Source organism: Phalangium opilio, unplaced genomic scaffold (genome assembly GCF_054372755.1).
Source record: "Phalangium opilio isolate 3A_F unplaced genomic scaffold, DU_Popi_V2 ptg000089l_1, whole genome shotgun sequence".
Taxonomy (NCBI): Eukaryota; Metazoa; Arthropoda; class Arachnida; order Opiliones; family Phalangiidae; genus Phalangium; species Phalangium opilio.
The window spans coordinates 5,869,698-5,895,272 of record NW_028324194.1 but is presented as its reverse complement, the minus strand read 5'-3'; the positions used below and the strand labels follow the sequence as shown (position 1 = coordinate 5,895,272).

Here is a 25,575-nt window from a genome sequence, read left to right as displayed (position 1 = left end):
AAATTTACGATTGAAGTACATCGTATGCTTGATGTTTTGCGTTCACAAATCGGTAGTAAACAAAGGTTTTGAATCCCAGCTAAAGGTAAAATAGCACAATCGGGTGAATCTTTGATGGAACCCCCGCCGTTGCGAGGCTAGACGTTACTCGATAAGTACCCAGCTAGCAAAGTTTCGCGTTTTCTGGGCGGCAAGCACGGAATTTTTTTTCTATTTTTCCGCAAATTTTTACGGAAAGGAAAGCGGTGGCCAATAGGAATCGACGAATCATAGGCTTGGTTTTGGTCAGCTCGCGAGATGTTTTTGCGACGCCATTTCTCCGCTTTGACGCGTTTAACATCAGCTGCTGACGTCAATAATTTGGGGGGGGGGGTGTTATTTTTTTAAAAATAAAATGCAAAAAATCAGCGCTCCACCGAACCCTTTAAGACAGTCCCTTTAATGGGGCTAAAATGAAGATATGCTAGTGTGCAAAGATTATTTTAAATCCAGTCCAGTTTTAGATGAGTCTACGGGTACTGAAATGTTGCGTCTAAATAGCAACAAACGAGAACTGGAAACGGACGCGAGAGATATTAAGCCCTATATTAAAAGCGTGTTTTGATAAAATTGGTGGTTAATTTAACAATAACTTCAAAAATTAAGGTGATTGTTGCAATTCCCAAACCGTAGACAAACAACAAGAACGCCCCGTAGGTTTCGTTGATTGACATGGCTGAAAGGCTTTTCGCTGGCTTTTTCCAAACAATTCTCGAAGTGTAGAAATCGTTTTTGAAAAACAAGTAATCGACGAAATGCGTCTCGGTGGCCACGCCCATTCTAAATACGGAGTAATTAAAGGAAAAGGTCAAGTAACATAACATTATACCATAAACGAACGGCCTTTTTCTAAATATAAAAGGAAAAATATTAAAAAAGAAATAAATGATCTCTTATTACAAAATAATTAGCATTGAATTTGTCTTAAAAACGTGGACTACTGCACCACCCGCCATAGGTTTAGTGGCGTCTGCTAAATCGAACCACTTACCCCTAAAGGGATTGGTTGAATAGACATTTTCACCGGTAGAGCGAGGGTAAAAAGGGGGTAACATTCTCGAGAGATGAGCATGCGCAGAAATAATCTTTGCTGCCAGTCGCATTTTTGTAACCATTGCTATTGCCTTATTTGTTACGCGTTTGAGTTTATTTTCACAGGGATAGATTTAATTTTAGAAGTAGGAATGGAGAACGGTTAGCCTTTACTTCAGCCCAGTATATAGCCACTCCCTTCAACACGTAGCGAAAATTTTAAATTATCTTATTGGCTCACTTAAACCACGTTTTGATTACGTTGCTGACGGGAACGGCGAAATATACGTAATTCCTTTTTACCTCTGTCGCTATGACCCGCCTCTTCTTTCATACCCCTCCGTCCCGTGGAAGGGGGTCCGGGACTTTGACGCGCGCCCAGATTACTCTGTTGAACTGTTCTCCATTCCTGCTTCTAAAATTACATCTAGCCCTGTTTTCATAAAACAGTGCTGTATTACCGGTTGCAAATGTATTAATTGAATTTCCTAGGTGAAATTTTATCGAATTCAATTGATAGGTGTAAGATTGAGGTAGTTAAAGGGGCTGGCCGGAGCTGTTGGGGTGAAGCGGGGGTCAAACTGTTGGTTAGCATATTGCTTACCCGCCCACAACGACGGTGGCGCCATTCCTTATGGCCAAAGAGCTGGGTGTTTTCCCCCTGAAATAAGGGCGGACTTCACCCCAACAGCGCCGGTTAGCCTCTTTAATAAAATTCTACACACCAAACTGGGCGCCAAGGCTTACGAGCATTTTATACGTAGCGCTTTCGGCACGGCATCGGCGGACATCGCCGATGAAGCGATGATCCCATTCCGTCGCCGAGGCTTAGTGAGTTTTGGCCTACTAATATCAATGCACCGTTTCCATTAAAACTTAAACACTTCATTTCTTAACATGGTTTTAATTGTAATTTCTCGGTTTTAAATACTAGTCATTTTATTTTAATATTAAATTACAAAACGTCCTCCCACACGTCCATCGTAGTTTAGTTTACATGTTAACTCCATAGAAGCGTAAAACTCATGCCGCCAAACATTGCAACTGCTCATGCGCGGCCAACAGGCTGAGAGACGAAAGGGTTAAGTAGGTTCGATTTAGCAGACGACACTAAATGAACGGCAGCGCAGTAGCCCTTGATTGTTTTTAGGAATAATTATACAAAAACGAGTTTTGCTTCGCAGTCCTTAAAAACTGCATTTATACACAATCCTTGGCGACACTGTTTCAAACTCACAAAGGGCCAGAAACTAGAAAATATTATGTATTGCAATTTGAAATGAAGTTTAATCGATATGAGAAATTTGCTTTTAATTGCGTAGTGCAATCATTTGTTATGATTCGAAATTTTACAACAAAAACGAGTTTCCGATCAAACAGCTAAAATCAAGGACGATTTTGACTCGAGTTCAAATTGAAGTTTAAAACTCGTACAAGGTGTAACAACACACATATAAGAACACCTTTTCTGAATGTATGATGTCAGAAATACGACACTGCTTTTAAAGCCACAAATCAGAATAAAGGACTTCGTTTTAGGAGTAGTAAAGCGACATTTTACTCGAAATAAGTGATCTTCTTATCTGTTCCACCCTGAATAAAATTTAAATGCTAAATGCTCATTTTGAATTTTTAGGGCTGTGCGAGCCTTGATTTTTCGGGTTCGAGCCGAGCCTCGAGCCTTGCTTTTTTCTGTTATCGAGCTTCGAGCCGAGCCTCGAGTTTCTTATCGAGCTTCGAGCCTTAAAGGGGCTGGCCGGAGCTGTTGGGGTGAAGGGGGGGGTCAAACCGTTGGTTAGCATATTGCTTACCCGCCCATCGCGACGGTGGCGCCATTCCTTATGGCCAAAGAGCTGGGTGTTTTCCCCCTGAACTAAGGGCGGACTTCCCCCAACAGCGCCGGTTAGCCCCTTTAAGCTGCATGTTCAAAATCTGGTTTCGAGCTTCTATCGAGTCTAAAATTTCAATGGCGAGCCTTAACGACTTTCAATTTTAGCTCTTAATTTGGAATGATATTCTTTTACACTTTCAATTACTGGCCTTAGTAAAGAAAAAACCCTTTTAATTCGTAAATATAACAGATAAACATTTATTTAACTATAATTAAACTTGAATCCTATTATCACTAATCGAAATTACATACGTGCACTGACAATCGCATTGATAATACAAACCAAGCTTATTTTTCTACACATAAAAGTAAAACTAAAACTTCAAGAATGATTTTTAATTTTTTTCTTTGCCCAAAAGTGGAAGTAAAACTTACGCCAATAAAATGTGGGCTTACAAACAAGGCACCAACCAGAATAATTTCCTATTTCGGGCATCACTGCAGCGTCTCAACATTCAGTAGATTGTGTTAGATGGTAATTCTTGACCTTTAACCTAATCTGGAATCTCACAGACCACTGACTGAACCTCGATAACCTTGAGCCTTGGTCTCGAGCTTTTATCGAGCTTTTATCCGAGGCTCGAAAACTTGTCGAGCCTTTCAAAAGTTGCTTATCGAGCCTCGAGCCGAGTACTCGGCTCGAGGCTCGATCGAGCTTTCGAGTCCTATCGAGTACTCGCACAGGCCTATGAATTTTATAAGTTTTTACAAAAATAGATTCTATACGATTTCATATGTGAAAATCTGAGCTCCCTTCATCTCGAAACGCCGCAATTTATACCCGTTTTTGTTGTAGAATTTCGAATCATAACAAATGTTTTATAAAATCTCGCGATAAAGTTCATTCGGCATGGAGCGTGCCGCGAGAATTTTGTTAACAAGAAGGCAGGGCGTTACGCGATTGGTCAGAGGTCCTTATTTCAAATTATCCATGAAATCTGAACCTAATTTGAATTTTAAAATCATTCGGAGATATTTCCTGGATGTTTCACTACGCAGACTGGTCTTATAACATGTAAAAGAATCGATAAAAAGAGCACTTGATTTCCACTTCACCCTCCCTTTAATGGCGGATCCCATGTTAAAAGTTTTCTTGCTAAAGCAAGGATGATAGGGGGTGGATACGAATTCTGAGAGAAATACGCGCCGTAACGTCGGACGCGATAGGGTCAGGTGGGACGCTAAAAATGGGGGAGGAATACTCGGGACGAAAGGCAGATGGGCTACCTCAGAACTAGACCCTGTTTAGCGCCATCCTGTTGGCCAAATTTTGCATGCATATTGCCAAAGTTATTTTAAATTTTTTTCTCATAAATAAAATTTGCAACTGAAGCACTAAATTTTATATAGAGTTAATATTTAATAATTATTGTTTCGAAATTGGATCCACCTCTGCTAAAATAATAGTGCACGTAGATGACGCTGCAATAGGGAAACGCCGGTTGGATTTATTTGAACGCGCTGGGCGTCTGCTAGAATTCTTTCTTCCGCTTTCAAGGGGGATTGAAATTATTATAAGATCAAATATTTCATTAAATAATGTTTTTAACTTCTAACTATGGTGTAAAATTATCATTTTTACGCGCGAAAGAACGAAAGATTTAATAATCAATGTAAGTTTTTTCTAACATAGTAAAATCATGTTTGGTTTCATTACTATGCGTTAGTAGTTAAATTCTATTTTTTTCATCAAATGACTAATCTTTTCAATTGTCCTTGAAATAGTAAGTAACAACTCTAGCAGACGCCCAGCGCGTTCAAATAAATCAAGTTACCGGCGTTTCCCTATTGCAGCGTCATCTACGTGCACTATTATTTTAGCCACAATTTCGAAACAATAATTATTAAATATTAATTTATGTTTCAATTGCAAATTTTATTTATGAGAAAAAATTTTAAAATAACTTTGGCAATATTCATGCAAAATTTGGCCAGCATGATGGCGCTAAACAGGGTCTAGTTCTGAGGTAGCCCATCTGCCTTTCGTCCCGAGTATTCCTCCCCCATTTTTAGCGTCCCACCTGACCCTATCGCGTCCGAAGTTACGGCGCGTATTTCTCTCAGAATTCGTATCCACCCCCTATCATCCTTGTTTATTTTTATAAGTACAGTTTAATTATGTAACTAAAAATATGTAAATTAAGATTTGCGCGTTTGGCAATTGTGAAAGTGATTCAAGGAAATTACCGTCACGTTTTTTTACGTTGTACCGCGGTGCGCGTACCCTGCGAAATAGGCGGGCAACTGCGCACAGACGTAAGCAGAAAAAAAACCTTCCAGTTTCTGGCAGGGCCGGAAATAAGAAAAATTTCTTATAGGACATGTGTCCAGTGACCCCCCTATTTGACTGGAAATTTATTGGACATTGTCCACTGGCGTGTGCATAAATAGTGTCGCATCTTCATAGTCAAGCTATGAAAACTTCGGAAAATTTATTGGTCAAAATGTCCAGTGACCCCCTTAGTTTTTTAAAAAAATTATGGGACATTTTAAAATTTTATTAGACAATGTCCACTGTCCTGTGCTTATTTCCGGCCCTGGTTTCTGATGACTGGTCCTTCTTTTGATTGTTCATGGATAGAGACGAAACCAAGCCAACTTGTTTATTTGTTGGTTGGATCTATTGCAAACAATTGAAACATAGTTACTTATTCCTTACGCAAGACTAATTTGTTCAATGAACTCCGGACACTTTTTGACTTCTTTACTGACAGGAAATACGAAAAGTAGATTTTTGATGTGTTCTTCGTTAAAGTAAAAGTTTAATTTTCTGAAATCAGCGTCGTTTTCCAAAAGAATTGACAGCATATTGTCGACGTAAAACTTTGATATAAGGAGTCCAGTTTTTCCAATAAAGATCTCTTCATAAATAAAAGTGTCTAAGAGCTCCACTACCTCCAAGTATCGAACTCTCTTAGCCAAGGACAATTTGGGCTGACTTTCCATGGTGGAGGTTTCCTACAGTAACACCGAAATTACTACAAGGGGCGATTATAACCAGAAAAATCCGAGTGTACCTTGTATGAGCAGTTTCCGAAACAGCAACCGCGATTCCATAAAAACAGCGACATTGTTCAAAACTGCTGTTTTAGAAATAGCGTTGCTGTTTTGGGAAATAGCAGTTTTTAAGCAAGAGTTTTGAACAATTCTTAACCCTACAGTTTACCTTATCCATTAAGAACAGCAAGATCATCTAGAGATGTGAGTCGGTAATTTACCGTCCGTAAATTACCGGTAATTTGCCGAATACCGCGTAAATTACCGGTAGTTTACCAAATACCACGTAAATTACCGATTTATATCTTACCGTAATTTTACAAGGGTAATTTACCGGTAAATTACCAAACATTTTAATTACGCTTTAAATGTTCATTTTACACTTAAATGATCAATTATTTCTGTGTTTACTTCCAAAATGACTCACCAGGCGCTATTCGCTATCCATGACTTACAAAGTCGCGCTAGAAATTAGTCTTTTAATAAATCTTTAGTTAGAGATCACATTTGAAAGGCCACGGCTGCCGTCTTGGTAGCAAAAGCCGCAAATACGTGTAAAGCAGTCAGATAGTGCTCACAATTAAACTTTGTTTTAAGTAATGGATTGTAAGCACAGCAAAATATAAATTACCGACTGAACGGTAATAATTGTTTTCCCACAATTTCAATCGATAATTTACCGGTAATTTACCCGGTAAATTACCGTTTTTAAAAATTACGGTTATTTCACAAAGGCCCGTTCACATTACCCAACTTTAGTCAGCTGACAAATCATAGACTTGTCAGGCCGCCTTGTCACCCAATTTAGTCTAGTCAGGTCACTCGTTCACACTACCCAACCAGTCGGGTCGACTACCTTTACAAAGCAATTCTCTGATTGTTTTGGATTATAAATGTTGAAACTCTTATTCTCGAAAAAATTCGACTACTTTACGAGTATCAAAGCTATTCCCACTAAATTTCTGCAGTTCAGAACATAATAAAAGTGAACAATATCAGAAGTAATATAGGAAACTTCCCTGCTATGTTACTTCTGGTAATATTCAATGAGGAAGAACCATAAAAACTTAACCCATGTTAAAAAATGGCCAAGGCCCGAAATAATTTTAATTATAAAATTAAATAATGGCCGATACTCTCGGTTCTCTCTCTGGAGCTGAAAGAAAACAGCACGTGTCCCATGACGTAATAGCCAAGGCTTATTCTGATTGGTTTGCTCCCTCTCTGACTTTAGTCGGTACGACTGCAATCACCTACCTACCCGATTAAAATCCGAGGCTCCGAGCTTGAACCTGACCATAGTACGGTTGGGTGAAACGTTCATATTGCCTGACAATCTGGCCAGACTGGTCAGATCGGCTTTTTCAGCTGACTAAAGTTGGGTAATGTGAACGAGCCTGAAGATCATCATACGCTAACCTATTTTGACCTTACCTGACCTAATACTATTCATTTTGGAATAACAATACCTAAAATAACCCTAATACTACTGGGGTTCAAATAACCAAACCTAAACAAACCTAACCTCATGTAAGACATTTTTTGATACAAGTAACCAAGTATAACGAGACTTAATTAAGTTCAAATAAACAAATCTACACCATCATAAACGACTATCGTTTTTAACTTCTCGATTGTACTGCTCTTTTGGGAACTGCTGTAACGGTACGCTGCGCTTACGAGAACCGCTGTGTAGGTAACTGCCGTAACGAGTATAACTGCGTTTTCGGGAAACCGCTATTTGGGGATCAGCATACGGGAAATGCTTATATGAGGGCTTCCCGAAAAATCTTACCCATTTTTCAAAAAAGCTGGCTCCGTTACCAACACGGCCAATTCGAATTTTTGCGTTGGTGTGTTTGCTAAATTTTTCTAGACTTTCGATTAAGACGTGTTCCGTTGAGTACAGTTCCGTTTTTAATTCGGATCCCATGAATGTCGACAGAATTAAAATAGCTATCAACCACGAACCAATAATTATTCTCGATGAAATGATTTTCGGAACCCGTTCAAAGGCTGAAACAATTTGAAATAAGCCTTAGCAAAAAACGCATGATGTAAAATAAGTCAAGTTGTCAAGAGAGTTAAATAGTTACGTTCGAAGAAAAAAATGCAAACGAAATCCCATGACAAATTCCAATAATTTCCAAATTTCCGAAAGATTGATGTTTTCTGGCGACATCTCACCAGAACCGTGTTTTTTACAAACTCGGAAAGCTTCACCAAAAGTGGTAGAACGGAGATACACAAAAGAAGGAGGCATGTAACCTGAAAAATGCACTTATCCTCGATTTAAGAGTATTTGAGAACTTTGCTGGGCATACTTTAAACAGGGTTCACCAAAAAAGGTGGTAGGACCGAACTACAATGGGTTCTATATGATTTTGAGTCAAAAATGTTCTATGACATAATTTCTTGAGGGCGGGGTTAGTTTCTACCATGTTGCTGCATGGTTCTTTTATAGAGTAGTGGCAGTACTACGTATGCAAACGTTATACCCTTCCATCTCTTAGCTCAGTGCCATCCCCATGCTGGGCGCGTACATCAGTATCCCGTCTTACTAGTCTGCGGTAGAGAGGGGCGTAGACTGTGTATCCCTCCATCTGGGTGCGCTCTTGTAAGAGGGGATACTGTACGAGCCCAGTAGGGTGATGACATTGAGCTAAGAGATAGAAGGGTATGACGTTTGCATACGTAGTAGCAAAAGCGGATTATGCTTCACACATTAAGTACGTAAGTCCCGCTTTTCCATAGCTTTGGCCATAGATTTCATGACATTCCCAAAGTAAAAACTAAGCAGACAACAAAAAAGCATTTAACCAATCATAAGCCCCCTAACCGTAGATAGCCTCTTTAATGCCAGACCAATCGGCGACGGCTATTACTATTTTCTTGCATGGGATACTAAGCCCTGGCTAGGTATCAGCGGTATCCCGATTCCCGAGCCGCCGGCGGCTGGGCTCGCCGTAGCCGCGAGAACAGAAAAAAATGCTCGTAAAAAAACAGATACACGGCGTCTTAAATAGTCCAAGCAAAAGCTACCAGATTGATAAGATCTTCGTGCCTTGCTCCCAAATAATCTTTGGTATTGAGAATAGTTTTATCTAAAGAATATTTTAGACACCCTACTCAGTCTTTATAGTAGTTCCCTAATTTATGTACCTGGTAAATCGATTCTTAAGGCGGAAGGATCGCAAGGATCCGAAGGAGCCGCGTTACCGAATTATGTTCCTCCGCGTAAGGGGAGGTCCTTTCCTAGGAGCTTAGAGAATATCGTGTAGCTCCACCAGGCACATGTTACGTACTTCATGTCTAAAGCCTAATCGGCTTCTGGTAGTAGTAGTGCCATTAATCTATAGACCATTCCATTATTTACATGGGTGAAGAGAACTTTACAGGGCGTAGGGGTCCGTAATAATATCGTACCGTATTCTCCAGGGTCAGGAAAGACATGGAATATTTTTCCACTTCAGCCGGTGGCCCAGTCATTAAGGTTAGCTCTGACGTCAGGAATATTGGCGAATGGTACCAAAAATTGTCCTTCGCAATCCCCGAAAGTTCCAGAGGAAATAGTACGCCCAATACATTCTAGAGTAACCAGTAAAAGTTATCCTACTCGTAATCGCAGCGCGAGTCAGCTTTCATAAAAGGTGTCCAATTCCAGAAATTGCTCTTACACCTTTGCAACTGGCGCTCACTGCGATATGGCTTAATTATGGGGTCTGTAAAGTCGTCGGCGGACCGTTGAATGTATTTTTAATGAAGTCGTTATTGATGTCAGAAGCCCCTCCCCCCTCCAGTCACCTCCGGAGTATATAATACGAAAGTCTCTCCTTATTTCTGGGAAAAATAGTGCTAAGGCATTTTCCTATTCTTGTATTATTCCGCCTTGTCCGGCAGGCCAATCACAGCGCCTTTGCTATTGCAATGGTCGACGGTTCTAGCTATCGCAGCGCGGGTGTCACTATGTCAGGCACTCTGGAGTGGGGGTGAGGACTGGGGAAACGCCGGAGCAGGGCGGCTCATAACCAATCTCAAATTGAGGAACCACGAAAAGAATTCCTTTTTAACGCGTTTTACAACAGCTGCTGACGACAATGATTATGGGGGGGTTGGGGGGTTAGATTCTTTTTTCAAATATAAAGTAACAAAAATAAAAAATCAACGGTCCGCCGAGCTTTAAGGCGTATTGGACGATAATTATCAAAATTCAGTCATTCGTGTATGTATTTTCTTCGAGTTTTTACCTGAAATGTTAGGATGGTTCCATTTGCAGTCAACTCATCGAAAGGAATAGGAACGTATTCAAATCTGAGTAGTCGATAGATAAATATTTATTCTATTTGTTTTATGAAAAGCGTGTTATAATATATGGATGAAACACCCTGACCTTATGTTAAACAGTTTGAGTAATAACTCTTCCATCAAGTTGAACAATTGCAACATTGAATCTTTAGATAGAAGTTCCTAATATGTAATTATTTTACATTTTAATATCTCGGTGGTCAGTTGTCAGTGGTTTAAATTTACCTGGCATACTACTATGGGAACACTAGGGCAGTTCACCGCTCTGAAAAAGTATCTAATTAATTTTTGTATACCAATAAACACACAGAATTCGAATCCCAGAAGCCCAGCGGTCCTATATTTCCTATAAAATCCAATATTTTTGAGCCTGTCCTATATTATCCAATATTTTTGAGCCTGTCCTATATTATCCAATATTTTTGAGCCTGTCCTATATTATCCAATATTTTTACGAAAGGTCTTATAATACCCTGTATTCTATTCTAAGAGAGCGGTAGCTCTCTTAGTTAAGACTTCATACTGGCTTTAATGTATAAGGGTGGTTTTTCGATTGGAAGTAACTTTTTAGCCACATCGTATGATGAAGATCTACGATGTGGGTCTTCATTTGACCTGCCCTGTTGTTGTCGTTGTCGGTGGCGTCGTCGTCGGCGTCCCAGTCTACCGCCTTTGGCAGTATAAAATTGTTCGTTCGTCATTGAAGGGAGAGTGAATGGGCGACAATTGTGGCGAGGTGATATTTCCCTTTCGTGTATTTTAAGAGGAATGGGATTATAACAGTAAGTATAAGCCCTGCCTGTTAAATAATTGACGCGCAACGTCCTTATAGGAGCACCCGCTTATCTCTCCCAAGGCTTAAAATACTAATTTCTTTCTAAACAATTTTAATTAATATTGAGACGCGAAGTAACAGATATTAATAAAAACTGTCTTTGTTGACAAAGACGTGAAAAAGTAAAAGTTAAGTGTTGGAATATTAAATGCTTGAAGTAACAGATATTAAAATTTTCAGTTTTAAAGACATGATTATAAAACATGAAATATTTAAAAAAAATTCTTATCTTAGTTTTTTATCCAAAATACCATTGGCCAAATTTTTTTCCCACAACTATTTTTCTCTCAATAGCTATTAACTTTTGTCAATAGTAGCTCAAGAAGAAAATGTCATCTACAGAAAATTTTTAAGGGATAATAGCGAGAGAAACAAGTACGAAAAGTAGGTAAAACCAAAATATTACCTCTCCGAGTCAAGAGGACTACTTACAAACTTACTTACCTAGATATAGAATTAATTCTCTTTTTTGAAGTAAAGTTTTACGAATTATTAAAGCAGCATTCCAAGCATAGCGAATATACAGTAAAACACACGACATTTTACATCCAAAAACGATGTGTCTTGGACACATGGAAATCAGTCAATGGGGAAAAACATGAAATGAAGTGTATACAATTTGGAGATATATAACCTTTATGTGTTTTTAAAGGTCCAATTGTTTACGCTTCAGCTGTTTCCCCTTATTCTCGTAGCTATATTCACAACTGGTTTGCAGTGTAAACACTATCGTCTCGTTTCACCTCAACGATATTCTTAGTTTGCCAACATGAGTGTTAACGTTAAATAACATCAAAGCTGATTTGTGGTTAGACACACTGAAAGTCAATGCGCACCATAAAAAAAAAATAAAATCTCTGTAGCTACAACCCAATTACGATTAGAACTTTTACTGATCTAATTGCCACCATGATCTTTTCTCTCCATTATAAAATGTAAACCTGATTATTTAAACGTGTACTTAACTTCAGGCATTTAAATTTCTACTGTTATCTTTCACTTTTTCGCATTTTTGTCTACAAAGACAGTTTTTATTCATTTTCATAAAAGGTCCTAAAGTATCCTATATATTTTTGACTGTCGAACTTTTCGTATAGTTTATCAAAGTTTAGATCTTTTATCGAGATCACATTTGACTAGACACTGAAATTTTTTTATCAATATTATATTTTAATTAAGTTCCTCTTTTAAAAGTAAAATCCTGTTTGTTATTCCTTTGAGATTTCTATATATAGTATTATAAGTGAGCATTTCTAGTCCTATACTTTCCTATAAAAACTCCCTATAAAGTCCGATAATTCCGGAATTGAGGAATTTAAATTTTTGGCTGGACCCCATGCCTGATCTAATTTAATAATTGAATAAAGTGACTTCAATTACTTGTATTTGAAGACCCGGTCTTCGCTATTCTTATATTTGGTGAAATTGAATCCAAATATATTCGCACAACTCATGGCTTATCAATTGTAGAAGAACGATTTTCGGAGGAATTCTTTCAAGAGATACGAATCTTTCGTAGTCATGGCGTCGAATGGGAAATGTAGCAGTTTACCATGGATAAAGGGTGCTCGTCAGGAAATTTGTTATCACGCTATGGGATAGTCAACTCCCTAAATCCGACGACAGCTTATCTATATCTATATAAATCAAAGTCGTGACTGACTAACAGACTGACTGATAATCAACGTCCAGCCCAAACCGCTTGCCCTAGAAGGCTGAAAATTTGTAGGAACGTTAATCATAAGTAGTAGGCGCGTACTAAGAAAGATTTTTTCAATCCGCCACCATCTTAAAAAATGGCGCCCAGAAATGTAAAATATATTCTCTATGCAATTAAGTACGCGCGTTTCAACCGATTTCACAAATATTTAGTACACTGGTTTGCTTTAACCTTGAGACGGGCTGAATGGTCTTTCGGGTTCGATTTTTCGCCATCTTTTAAAATGGCGCCCAGAAATGTAAGAAAATATTCTCTATGCAAAAAAGTCCGCGCGTTTCAACCGATTTCACAAATATTTAGTACAATGGTTTCGTTTAACCTATAGACGAGTTGAAAGGTCTTTTGGGTTCGATTTCTTGCCATCTTTTTAAATGGCGGCCAAAAACTTAAAAACCCTTCTTTATGGAATAATGTCCGCGTGAAAAGTAATGAGAAAATGTCCCGACGGGCTGACGGACTGTGCCGAGTGCCTTCGCTCCTAGGGTGCTACAAAAATATTAGTCATCAGTAAAATCTACACATTCTTTATATCATTTTAGATGGAAGTTCTTGGTAATATCCTATTGGATAGAATCCCGTTGGATCGAATTCAAATTTCTAAAATTGTAGCCAAATTTAAAACAATTTATAGCCCAAAGAGCGATTTTCTACTGAATGGGAATATTTAAATGGAAGAGCTTTCGACTGAATGGGATGGGTTTACACATATAAAATCATAGCGTTTTCCTTGAGTTGCCGGGCTCCAGTAGCGCAATGGATAAAGTGATTTGGATGATCGAAGAAGTTAAGCAGCATCGAGCGCCGTCAGTACTTGGGAGGGAGATCTCTTAATGGTAAGGTTAGATTACGTTAGGTATGGTTAGGTTAGGGTTAGACAATTTCCAAAAATGGAAGTTATTTTCTGAAATTTGTTGAAGAATGTTATTGGTGAACACATATTATTTGCTGCAGTATCAAGAAGTTTAATAAGAAAATCAATTTTATTTTTAGGTTAGGTTAGGTTAGTTTAGTTTAGGTTAGGTTTGGTTAGGTTAGGTTTGGTTAGGTTTGGTTAGGTTAGGTTTGGTTAGGTTTGGTTAGGTTTGGTTAGGTTTGGTTAGGTCAGGTTAGGTTTGGTTAGGTCAGGTTAGGTTAGGTTAGGTCAGGTCAGGTTAGGTTAGGTTAGGTTAGGTTAGGTCAGGTTTGGTTAGGTTAGGTTAGGTTAGGTTAGGTTTGGTTAGGTTAGGTTAGGTTTGGTTAGGTTAGGTTTGGTTAGGTTAGGTTAGGTTAGGTTAGGTTAGGTCAGGTTAGGTTAGGTTAGGTCAGGTTAGGTTAGGTTAGGTTAGGTTTGGTTTGGTTTGGTTTGGTTAGGTTAGGTTTGGTTTGGTTTGGTTAGGTGAGGGTTGGTTTGGTTTGGTTTGGTTAGGTTTGGTTAGGTTAGGTTTGGTTTGGTTAGGTTTGGTTTGGTTAGGTTAGGTTAGGTTTGGTTAGGTTTGGTTAGGTTAGGTTAGGTTAGTAATATTTTATAAATCATTTAACAATGTTACGCCTTTTCCAAAATATTGAAATTTAGCTTCATTGACTTCTCAAATAATATGCCTTTTCCAAAACATTACTGTTATGTTAGGTTAGGTTTGATTTGGTTTGGTTAGGTTAGGAATATTTTATAATTCATTTAACAATGTTACGCCTTTTCCAAAATATTGATGTTTAGCTTCATTGACTTCTCAAATAATATGCCTTTTCCAAAACATTACTTCTATGTTAGGTTAGGTTTGGTTAAATTAGGTTAGTAATAATTTATAAATCATTTAACAATGTTACGCCTTTTCCAAAATATTGAAATTTAGCTTCATTGACTTCTCCAAAAATATGCCTTTTCCAAAACATTACTGTTATATTAGGTTACGTTTGGTTTAGTATTTTCTGCAATAACAAGAAGTTTAATAGGAAAATCAATAGAAAAATAGGATTGAAAGGAAAATTCATGATTGGAAAACCGCCCAAATTGCGGTATTCGGTCTAATGGGATTCGGTCGAACGAGACATTCGATCCAATGGGATTCGACCCAATGGTAGACAATCAAGTTCTTATTACACGCGAGCGACGCCGCGGGTAACGGCTAGTTCTGTATATACTCTGTTCCATCTTCGGTTGTCAGCATTGGCGCAAGGCTGGGTCTCTATGTAATTTAGATTTGTGCGTGCTGACAACCAAAGCTGGAACAGAATATATACAGAATGATCTGTCGTCGGAGACAGGGAGTTGCCTATCCTATAGCGTGAAAACAAATTTCCTGACGCGCATCCTTTATGCATGAGTTTAATTTGAGTTAACGATTGGTTTAAAGTCCACATGTAAGACAAGAGTAGTGGCGTAAAATCATCTGTTACCATATACACAATTCAGTTAAAACTTTGGCTTTCGCTTAAACTTTATATGATTTCACGTGTACAATCTAATCAAATAAGATTTCCTCATTTTGAAAAAGTGTTGACCTGAAACGTTTTTGATGTATTGTCTGCTGGACGCACGCACTTAAATCTACATACAGGCCACTAAACTAATCAAGCTCTGTTATGGGACATCTCTCTTGACTTACCTCCCAACATCACTCAATGGTAACACAAAACTGTCTAATCAACGCCAAACTAGAGCTGGCTTGGTAGAAAACCACAAACTAAAGTCTACGGTGTTTTGATTTTTGTTATAGACTTTAATCGATTCTCCCTCATTTCCCCCATAACAGTTTCTCCAATTCCCATTTCTCCCAAACTCATTTGTCCCAAAATATTTCTCCCTAAAACTGAAACATTGGCTATCATATATATTTATTATTACAGACTTTGACCGGTAAAGGGAAGGAATAGCTTCCCTTACCATATCCTCTCGATCCGTGCCTTCCACCGCTTTAATAAATTCGGCAAGTATTTCATTGTGTATCTAAACTAACGCAAAAATAAGCAAAACCCAACCTAACCTAACTTAACCTAACCAAATCAAACCCAACCTAACCAAACCAAACCCAACCTAACCAAACCAAACCCAACCTAACCAAACTTAACAAAACCAAACCCAACTTGAAGAATAGCGCTGGGTTGGGAGAGCTTTTAATTCCTTGGTAATCTACCTACCGGACTGAAGCAGTTGGTAGATGTTTCTTTGGACTTGTATGACTTGGATTTAATAGTGCAAAGGAGGTGGAAACTTTAATTTCCAATTCAAAAAAGTTTTTTATTTACACCAAAAAATATTTAAAGTTTTACTAAGGAGTTGCTAGTTTCAAAAAAATTATAAGGGTACTATAAAGTGGGCGTTAAAGGAAAGTTTTGAATTTGTTTCGTATTGGGGTTGGTTTGTAAGGGATTGGGAATTTTGTTTTTCTCTTATTTTTTAAGGTTTACAAAAATTTTGGATAATTTTAACAATGAATTTTCACATTAAATTTTACATATTTTACAAATTAATTATTTCGCGTGAATTATATATACAAATTCTTAACACCACCCTTTGCAACTTTATCTTTTATAAAAAGATGGATCTTCTTGAAATTTTAACCACATATTAAGGACCCAGATTTTAGTTCAGTTTAATTTTTTTCAAAACAGTAAACAGAATATTAAAAAAGTTACATACAATCAAAAAACCACCCTTTTACATTAAGAGCAGTATGAAGTGAAGTCTCGTCTAAGAGAGCTACCACTCTCTTAGAATTAAAACTTTCAAAGGACATTGAAACACTATCATTCATGATTCGCGAAGGCAAGTGGCGAAGGTAGGTTACTAAGTCCTAATTACTTTCCTAGAGATAAGTCTATACTTTCAGGTTAATTTCCAATTCTCACTGGACGTTACAAAGCCATCTCTCATGGATTCAGAAAGCTAGGTTAATTAATAGTTACCTTCCTAGAGATTAGTCCATACTTTCAGGTTAAACCCTTTATTAAAAGCGTGTTTTGTTGAAATTGGTGGTTAACTTAACAATAACTTCAAAAATTAAGGTGGTTGTGGCAATTCCCAAGCCGTAGACAAATAACAAGAACGCCCCGTATGTTTCGTTGACTGACATGGCTGAAAGGCTTTTAGTCGGTTTTTTCCATACAATTCTCGAAATGTAGAAATCATTTTTGAAAAACAAGTAATTGACGAATTGCGTCTCGGTGGTCAAGCCCATTCTAAAAACGGAGTAATTAAAAGTAAAGGTCAGGTAACATAACATTATACCTTAAAAGAATGGCCTTCTTCTAAATTTATTAGGAAAAATATTAAACAAGTTGGGAAAACCAAAATATTACCTCTCCGAGTCTAGAAGAGGACTACTTACAAACTTATTTACCCAGATATGGAAATGTTTCTTTTTTTTTATGAGCAAATAGTGAAGTTAAAATTTATGAAATATTAAAGCAGTATACAAAGCATAGCAAATATACTGTAAATCAGACGATATTTTACATCCAATAAGGATATACTTGTACACATTAAAATCATCCGATGGGGGAAAAACGGGAAATGAAGAGATAAAACTTTGGGGGGATATTACCTTTACGTGTTTGTAAAGGCCCAATTTTCTACTCCTCAACTGTATACCCTCTATGTTCAAAGCCATATTCACAACAGGGTTGCCATGTAAACACTATCCTCTCGTTTCACCTCTCTCTCTCGTTTGTCAACATGACTGTTAACGTTACATAACACCAAAGCTAATTTGTGGCCACACACACTGAAGGTAAATGGGCACCATAAAAAGCATGAAAACACGAAGCTATAATCCGATTGCGATCAGACCTTTCTCTGATCTGGGCTGCGTTCAGCAGAGCTCACCAAAAAAGACAGCGGATTTGGAAAACGTTTACCTGTGAGCTCTGTCGTCATAGCTTTTCTCCGGTCATCGGTGTTTTAAAAATGACGCTAGCGCAATAAAGCGTGCAAGGTACCAAGGCTTAACAAAAATTGTATGATAACATATTTTAAGAGATAGATAACAACAACTTTTATAATTAAAATTAGAAACTAACATGTCTCTTAAACTTCTCGCGTGATCAACTTGTTTCACGCTAATTAAATAGCTCTAGTCCCATCATAATCAGCAAGAGCTATTTGTATTAATTCCTCCATGCTTTTTTCGCCAAGCTGAGAACTACGCGTTTTACGTCACGTTATCCAAAAACCCGACTATTTTCCTTGAAGACCGTGCTGGCTCAGCGCTGAGCACCGTGACGTCAAAATTCAATAACAAAATCCCGTTCTGTAGGACACTGCTAACAGCGCTGAGCTCTTCTGAACGCGGCCCAGATTTCCACCATGATTATAAAGTCTAAGCCTAATTATTTAAAAGTGTATTTAACTTTCGGCTCACTCTGAACCGTTAATGTCTCTGTATTACAGAAACGAAAACCAAACCCAAGCGTTTACTTTTTGGTTCGATAGGCCTATTGACAAATAAAAGTTCATTTGACCAATATAGATGCGTTCGTCTTGAAATCACTTTAGAAAAAATTATGCTATAAACAGATGTAGTATAGCTTAAGTAATATATAAACATCGATTTCAAATAATAATAATAAAAAATATTCTTGGCATATCAAAATGAAACAGAGCTTTATAGCTACAAAACCACTAAAGGCATCGAAATTACGAAAAATATTTCCATATATTAATTATACATTATGAGAAAACCAAATATTAAGGTTTTGTAGGATTTTTTCCACAAAATAAAGCGAACTGCTAACGCGGTGCACTAACGGACGGACACACACAGACTAAAACATAGGCTAATTTTTAACTCTTTCCGTTTTAATTTTGAGTTGAGAAACTAGATTATCTTAAATATTAAAATAAATATAATTAATATTAAATATTTTCTTCGTTAGTTGTTCGCCTTATTGAGCGTTACATCGCGTTGATAAAGAACAATTAGACATTCTTGAGAGACTTGACTAATATTGGCGTTTGAAATGAAGCATACTCCGGTTGCTTTGCCTTACTCAAATAGGTAGTATATAAGGGTGTCGATCTACAGCTAAAAGCAAGAACAACCGCAATTGCGAAAACCTTTGGTGGTGATCCCACCCTAGGGAGGCTAGACGTTTCTCGTAACCCTAGCTGATCGCCGCGAATGTCTTAAACCCAACGATGACGATGGAGTAGAAGCCAGGTGTACAGACTGGTGTCCAAGTGGAATGGACGAAGACCAGAAGATGGTGGTGATTAGAAGCCAGGTGTACAGACTGGTGTCCAAGTGGAATGGACGAAGAGAAGAAGATGGTGGTGATTAGAAGCCAGGTGTACAGACTGGTGTCCAAGTGGAATGGACGAAGACCAGAAGATGGTGGTGATTAGAAGCCAGTATGTACAGACTGGTGTCCAAGTGGAATGGACGAAGACCAGAAGATGGTGGTGATTAGAAGCCAGTATGTACAGACTGGTGTCCAAGTGGAATGGACGAAGACCAGAAGATGGTGGTGATTAGAAGCCAGTATGTACAGACTGGTGTCCAAGTGGAATGGACGAAGACCAGAAGATGGTGGTGATTAGAAGCCAGTATGTACAGACTGGTGTCCGTGTGGGATGGACAAAGATCAGAAGATGGTGGTGTGAGAACTCAAGTAGAGGAGCCATTTCCGTGACTTTTGAAAGCAGTTCGGAAATGGCGAACACGTTTGCTCCGATTTGGAAACTGCGAACGCGGTCACGTGGGGTGTAAGTCAATAACAACAGCCACACACACACACACGTCGAAATTAGAACCTCTCCGTGACATACGTCACTCGGAGAGGTAAAAAGAAATAAGTGATCTCTTATACAAAATAATTAGCATTTAATTAGTCTTAAATACGATGACCTAAGGGCTGGGCCATAATAGTAGCCACATTGATACGAGGACTACTGCGCCATCCGCCATTGGTTTAGTGGCGTCTGCTAGCATGAACCTCTTACAGAATTGGTTGTATTCTCACAGGCTGAGAGAGGTAAGGGTAAGGTAGGTTGGATTTAGCAGACACCACTGAACCAATGGCGGAGGGCGGCGGCGCAGTAGTCGTCGTTTTTAAGACTAATTACATGCTAATTATTTTGCAATAACAGATCATTTATTCTTTAAATATTTAATTCCTTTTATATTTAGAAAAAGGCCCTTCTTTTAAGGTATAATGTTAAGTCACCTGAACTTTTAATTTAACTAGTCTGAAAAAATCTTCGGAAAGGAAATTTCAAACGATTGAAACATAATAATAATAATAATAATAATAATAATCTAAGCTTTGTCTACGAAGGGATTTCCACACTAAGCCTGTGGCTTGTTTACAGGTGGGTCCCTTTACAATGCATAGAGGGGTGGTGGCTAGCCCCTATGCCACAGCTAACCTTCAGCGCCCTATACTAACTATTACCGTTAACCTCTGCAAGTTTTGATGGAAAGGAGAAACCGGGTTAGACCGCGGAGGAAAACTCCTTTAACAAGCGGGGAGAGAACTTGCAAACTCTACGCAGAAGGATTTGTTCCCAGATTTTCACCCGGTGCCACAGTCCGGGATCGAACCCGGGATCCTCTTGCTGCGAGGCGAAAGCGCTAACCGCTACGCCACCCCACTACATATTCCTTACCCAAGACTAATTTGCTCAATTAACTCCGGACACTTTTTGAATTCGTTACTGACAGGAAAGACGAAAAGGAGATTTTTGAATCGATCTTCGTTAAAGTAAAAGTTTAATTTCCGGAAGTCAGCGTCGCCTTCCAAAAGAATTGACAGCATATTGTCGAGGTAAAACTTTGGTATAAGGAGTCCAGCTTTTCCCAAATAGATATTCTGATAAGTATCACCGTCTAAAAGGTCCACTACCTCCGTGTATTGAACTCTCTTAGCCAGGGACAATTTGGGTTGACTTTCCATGGTGGACGTTTCCTATAGTAACACCGCAATTACCACAATGCAAAATTATAACGAGGAAAATCTTACCCATTCTTCAAAAAAGCTGGCTCCGTTACCATTAGGGCTAAATCGTATTTTTGCATCGGTGTATTTGCTAAAGCTTTCTAGACTTTCGATTAAGACGTGTTCCGTTGAGTACAGTTCCGTTTTCAACTCGGATCCCATGAATGTCGACAGAATTAAAATAGCTAGCAGCCACGAACCGATAATGATTCTCGATGAAATGATTTTCGGAACCCGTTCAAAGGCTGAAACAATTTTAAATAAGCTTTATCAAAATATGTGAGATGTAAGATAAGCAGGGTTCGAATCAAAAAATCCAGCCCAAAAGAGAACCCACAGGTTTTACCCACTTTATAAAACCCATCACTGAGATTTTCAATTTTGATGAATTTGAATGCTAGAATAATTTCATTTCAAAGATAGTTTAAGTTATTTATTGTTCCAACATCAAAGAATTATTTAATAATATTTATCATTTATATGAAACATTTTAAGACAATTTTTATTATTAATCTGTGATTTTTAAATGGTAAGTTCTACAATGCGCGAAACTGCTAAAGAAAAAATACCAAAAAAACCCAAAATCGAATAAAATCCAATAAAAAAAACCCGCCTGGGTATTTTCGAACCCTGAAGATAAAACAAGGTATCAAGAGAGGTTAATAGTTACGTTCGAAGAAAAAAATGCAAACGAAATCCCATGACAAATTCCAATAATTTCGTAATTTCCAAAGAACTGATGTTTTCTGGCGACATCTGACCTGAGCCGTGTTTCTAACGAACTCGGAAAGCTTCACCAGAAGTGGTAGAACGAAGATACACAAAAGAAGCAGGCATGTAACCTGAAAAATGCACTTATCCTTGATTTAAGAGTATTTGAGAACTTCGCTGGGCATACTTTAAACAGGGTTCACCAGAAAAAGGTGGTAAGACCGAACTGCAGGGGTTCTGTATGATTTTGAGTCAAAAATGTTCTATAAAATCATTTCTTGAGGGCGCGGTTAGTTTATACCATTTTGCTACATGGTTCTTCCTTTATTTACATGGGTGAAGAGAACTTCACAGGGCGTATGGGTTCGTAATAATATCATACCGTATTTTCCAGGGTCAGGAAAGACATGGAATATTTTTCCACTTCAGTCGGTGGCCCGGTCATTAAGGTTAGCTCTGACGTCAAGAATACTGGCGAATAGTACCAAAAATTGTCCTTCGCAATCCCCGAAAGTTCCAGAGGAAATAGTACGCCCGATACATTCTAGAGTAACCAGTAAAAATTCTCCTACTCGCGAGCCAGCTATACAGAAATTGTTCTTACACCTTTCCAACTGGCACTCGCTACGATATCGCTTAATTAAAGGGTCTGTAAAGTAGTCGGCGGACCGATGAGTGATGTCACCCCCCCCCTCGCCACGAAAGTATTTCCTCCTTTCCGGGAAAAATAGTGCCAAGTTATTTTCCAATTTTTGTATTATTCCGCTTTGTCTGGCAGGTGATACAATTGGGCCAATCACAGCGCCTTTCCTATTGCTATGGTCAACGGCTCTACAAATCGCAGCGGGGGTCTCGGACCCTCGGGAGTGGGGAAACGCTCCAACCAATCACAAGAGATATTAACCAGATGTGAGGAACCAATTTACAACCACGAAATAATTCCTCTTTGACGCGTTTCACCATAGATAATAAACACAAGGATCGGAAGGTATGCCTTCCGTAGTGTATCTCTCTTTGCCGCGCTTGTGCGGGGGGGCCGCACGCCAAACTTCTGCAGTTGACTTCCGCTTCTGCGCAGACGAGGTATGACTGCTCGTTTTTCGCTCCGCCCCGTGGCACCCGTGTGGCCCTTAATCTAAACCGAGGCTTAGGAAGTTTTTCAATAATTATTGAAAATACAACATTATAAATTAACCTGACCTTGTTTCTAGTAAGTAGTTTATAGTCAGTTAAAGCCATAGTGCCAAGATATGCTCATATGATACTATAAGATGATAACCGATAGGCCTAAAAACTTTAAAGAATACACGTGGGGAAATTTGTTTTTCAACACGTGCATTATTTATCCATGATTCTACGCTGTACGCATGCGCTGGTTTCCGGAAGTAGAACCTACCCAGTTTGTACAAAGCGCGGCAAGCTCTGCCCCGACCTTCTGATCCTGGTGTTTATTATCTATGGTTTCACTTCAGCTGCTGATGCCAATTATTGGAGGGGGAGAGGGTCGGATGTCAATTTCAAAAAAAGAAATTCGACGGTCCCTCGACAACTTTACAGTCCCTTTAAGGCGTTTAATACAATCAGAGAAACCAGTGGAGAAACCAACACAAAGGGGCGAGGCCGCCACTGGGGGTATCCTCCCTCGCGCCAAGAAACAATGCCAGACGGAGCCCCAGTTCACTACACGCGGGAGGCTAACCAACTCGCACTGCCTCTGGCGGAGTTTCTTGGCGAGAGGGGAGACACCCCAAGAACGGACTCGCCCCCGATCATTGTTCGTAATAAACGAATTCGTCCATTGAACGATACATAACAAAATTCAGTCCATCCAGTATTTTATATTCTTCGAGTTTTACCTGAATTTGTTGGATGGAGGTTCCATTTACAGTCAACTCCTCGTAAGGAATAGGAACGTATTCAAATCTGAGTAGTAGGTAGATAAATGTTTATTCTACTTGTATTTTGAAAAGCGCGTCATACTATTTGGATGAAACCCCTGACCTTATGTTAAACAGTTTGAGAAATAACTCGTCCATCAATTTGAACAATTGCAATAATGAATTTTGAGATAGAAGTTCCTAATAGGTAATTATTTTACATTTTAATATCATGATGGTCAGTTTTCAATGGTTTAAAATTACCTCGCATACTACTATGGGAACACTAGGACAGTTCACCGCTCTGGAAAAGTATCTAATTAATTTTTGTATACCAATATACACACAGAATTGGAATCCCAGACTCAAGTATCCAGCGGTCCTATAATTTCTATAAAATCTTACTTTTTTGCACTTGTCCTATATTATCCTAGATTTTCTTGAAAGGTCCTATAATATCCTATATTTTCATGAAAGGTCCTAGATTATGCTATATTTTCATGAAAGGTCCTATAATATCCTATATTTTCATGAAAGGTCCTATATTATCCTTTATTTTTGACTTTGCCGAAGTTTTTGTCGAATAATAAAAATTATCAAAATTTAGCTCTCTTTTATCGAGATCACATTTGACTAGACAAATTGCGAAGCTGGCTCAGGATTTTTTTATATATATTTCAATTAAGTAAAATTCAACTTATTATTTTTTTGAGAATTTTCAACATAGTTTAAGCCAGAATAGTAGTATATATAAGCATTGTTAGTCCTATATTTTCCTATAAAAACACATTTTTTTTCTCCAATACTTTCCTATAAGCACATTTTTTCTCCTATAATTTCCTATATAAACACATTTTTTCTTCTATAATTTCCTATAAAAACACATTTTTTCTCCAATATTTTCCTATAAAAACACATTTTTTCTCCAATACTTTCCTATAAGCACATTTTTTCTCCTATAATTTCCTATATAAACACATTTTTTCTTCTATAATTTCCTATAAAAACACATTTTTTCTCCAATATTTTCCTATAGAAACACATTTTTTACTCTTTTACTTTCCAATAAAAACACATTTTTCTCCTATACTTTCCAATAAAACATTTTTTATCCTATATTTTAATATAAAAACACATGGTTTCTCTCCTATAAAATCCTAAAATTCCGGTAAAAAATTCCAATTTTTCCTGAAATGAATTTAAATTTGGCTGGATCCCATGCATCATAAGTAACATAATAAACATAAGTATGACTCTTCCTATTGTAATAATGGAAATTTCAAAATGAAACCTATAATCAACACTGACACTCTCACTTACATCAGGCCAGGACTTGCAACTCCGTCGGGTACTTCATGCTGGTCTTTGGCGAATGACATAGTTCTACAATTTTAGCCAATCACAATAAACCATCTCCTTGAACGTATTTGTGTCGGAAATAGCTCGTCTGCTATTTATTGCACAAGCTCGCGCGGTCGCGGTGTTTGTATGTTCGACTTTAAGATTGCCACAAGTCGGATATTGCAGCACCAAAAATGATAAGCCTTTTGAAGTCTAAATATTCGGTAACTAAATTTACCCAGTGCAACTTTCAACTTCGTAATCTGGCCGCGCTAAAGTCGGTAAAAGTCAATACAAATCAACTATATAACCAAGGCTTAGGACCGTTGACTCAAATCTCAATGGCGTCTGTTTAAACCTCTGAACCGGATTTTCGATATGGGCGGAAGTCGCTTCATTTTCCACCGCTAGGGGTCTCTGTGCTGGGCGCGAACTTATGATGACGTAAAAGGTCCGAAAATAGGTTTTTAGTTAGTTTTGGCTAATTGTCATACTTATGGTTATTATGTTACTTATGATGCATGCATGTCAGATCTAATTTAATAATTGAAAAAAGTGACTTCAATTACTTGTATTTGAAGACTCGATCTTCGCTGTTCTTATATTTGGTGAAATTGAACCCAAATATATTCGCACAACTCATGGCTTATCAATTGTAGAAGAACGATGTTTAAGAGGAATTCTTTGAAGGGTAAGAATTTCGACGAAATGAAGGCGTCTGGAAAATGTAGCGGTTTACTTTGAGTTAACGATCGGTTTAAAGTCCACATGTATGACAGAAGTAGTGGTATAAAATCATCTTTTACCATGTACATTTCATTTAAAACTTTGGTTTTCGAGTAAACTTTGTATGGCTTCACGTGTACAATGTAATCAAACAAGATTTCTTCATTTAGAAGAAGTGTTGACCTAAAAC

At 38.1% G+C, this 25,575-nt stretch overlaps 2 protein-coding genes across 6 annotated transcripts; both read right to left on the bottom strand.

Moving 5' to 3' along the window:
* Nucleotides 1-5,551: 5,551 nt before the first annotated feature.
* Nucleotides 5,552-12,724, bottom strand: LOC149647190 (uncharacterized). The gene is made up of 8 exons (XM_089850049.1): nt 12,480-12,724; nt 10,490-10,529; nt 10,350-10,426; nt 10,207-10,270; nt 9,386-9,547; nt 8,056-8,227; nt 7,755-7,975; nt 5,552-5,920 (listed from the first exon to the last, which is right to left on the bottom strand). The coding sequence occupies exons 1-8, from the start codon at nt 12,551-12,553 to the stop codon at nt 5,618-5,620; spliced, it is 1,113 nt and encodes a 370-aa protein (XP_089706175.1). The 5' UTR covers nt 12,554-12,724; the 3' UTR covers nt 5,552-5,617.
* A 3,289-nt stretch (nt 12,725-16,013) lies between these two features.
* On the bottom strand, nt 16,014-25,575 carry LOC149647189 (uncharacterized). Of its 5 annotated transcripts, none has more exons than XM_089850044.1 (10): nt 25,466-25,575; nt 25,229-25,377; nt 23,583-23,622; nt 23,443-23,519; nt 23,298-23,364; nt 21,824-21,985; nt 21,401-21,572; nt 20,755-20,975; nt 20,402-20,700; nt 16,014-16,974 (listed from the first exon to the last, which is right to left on the bottom strand). In XM_089850044.1, the coding sequence occupies exons 2-10, from the start codon at nt 25,300-25,302 to the stop codon at nt 16,743-16,745; spliced, it is 1,344 nt and encodes a 447-aa protein (XP_089706170.1). In that variant the 5' UTR covers nt 25,303-25,377; nt 25,466-25,575; the 3' UTR covers nt 16,014-16,742. The 5 variants fall into 5 exon arrangements, with proteins under 5 accessions (XP_089706170.1, XP_089706171.1, XP_089706172.1 ...); XM_089850045.1 differs by lacking the exon at nt 25,466-25,575 and adding an exon at nt 23,724-24,506 and having other exon boundaries at nt 25,229-25,340; XM_089850046.1 differs by lacking the exon at nt 25,466-25,575 and adding an exon at nt 23,724-23,778 and having other exon boundaries at nt 25,229-25,267.

Bases quoted from the DNA above. Each gene is read 5' to 3' on its own strand.
- LOC149647190 (XM_089850049.1), bottom strand. From the start codon at position 12,553: ATGAGTTGTGCGAATATATTTGGATTCAATTTCACCAAATATAAGAAT. The intron at 10,271-10,349 runs GTCAGGGTGTTT...TCGACTACTCAG, and splicing joins CTCAAACTGTTTAACATAAG to ATTTGAATACGTTCCTATTC. The intron at 7,976-8,055 runs GTAACTATTTAA...AAATTGTTTCAG, and splicing joins TTGCATTTTTTTCTTCGAAC to CCTTTGAACGGGTTCCGAAA.
- LOC149647189 (XM_089850044.1), bottom strand. From the start codon at position 25,302: ATGAGTTGTGCGAATATATTTGGGTTCAATTTCACCAAATATAAGAAC. The intron at 23,365-23,442 runs GTCAGGGGTTTC...CCTACTACTCAG, and splicing joins CTCAAACTGTTTAACATAAG to ATTTGAATACGTTCCTATTC. The intron at 16,975-20,401 runs GTAAGGAATATG...CTCCGTTTTTAG, and splicing joins ATTGAGCAAATTAGTCTTGG to AATGGGCTTGACCACCGAGA.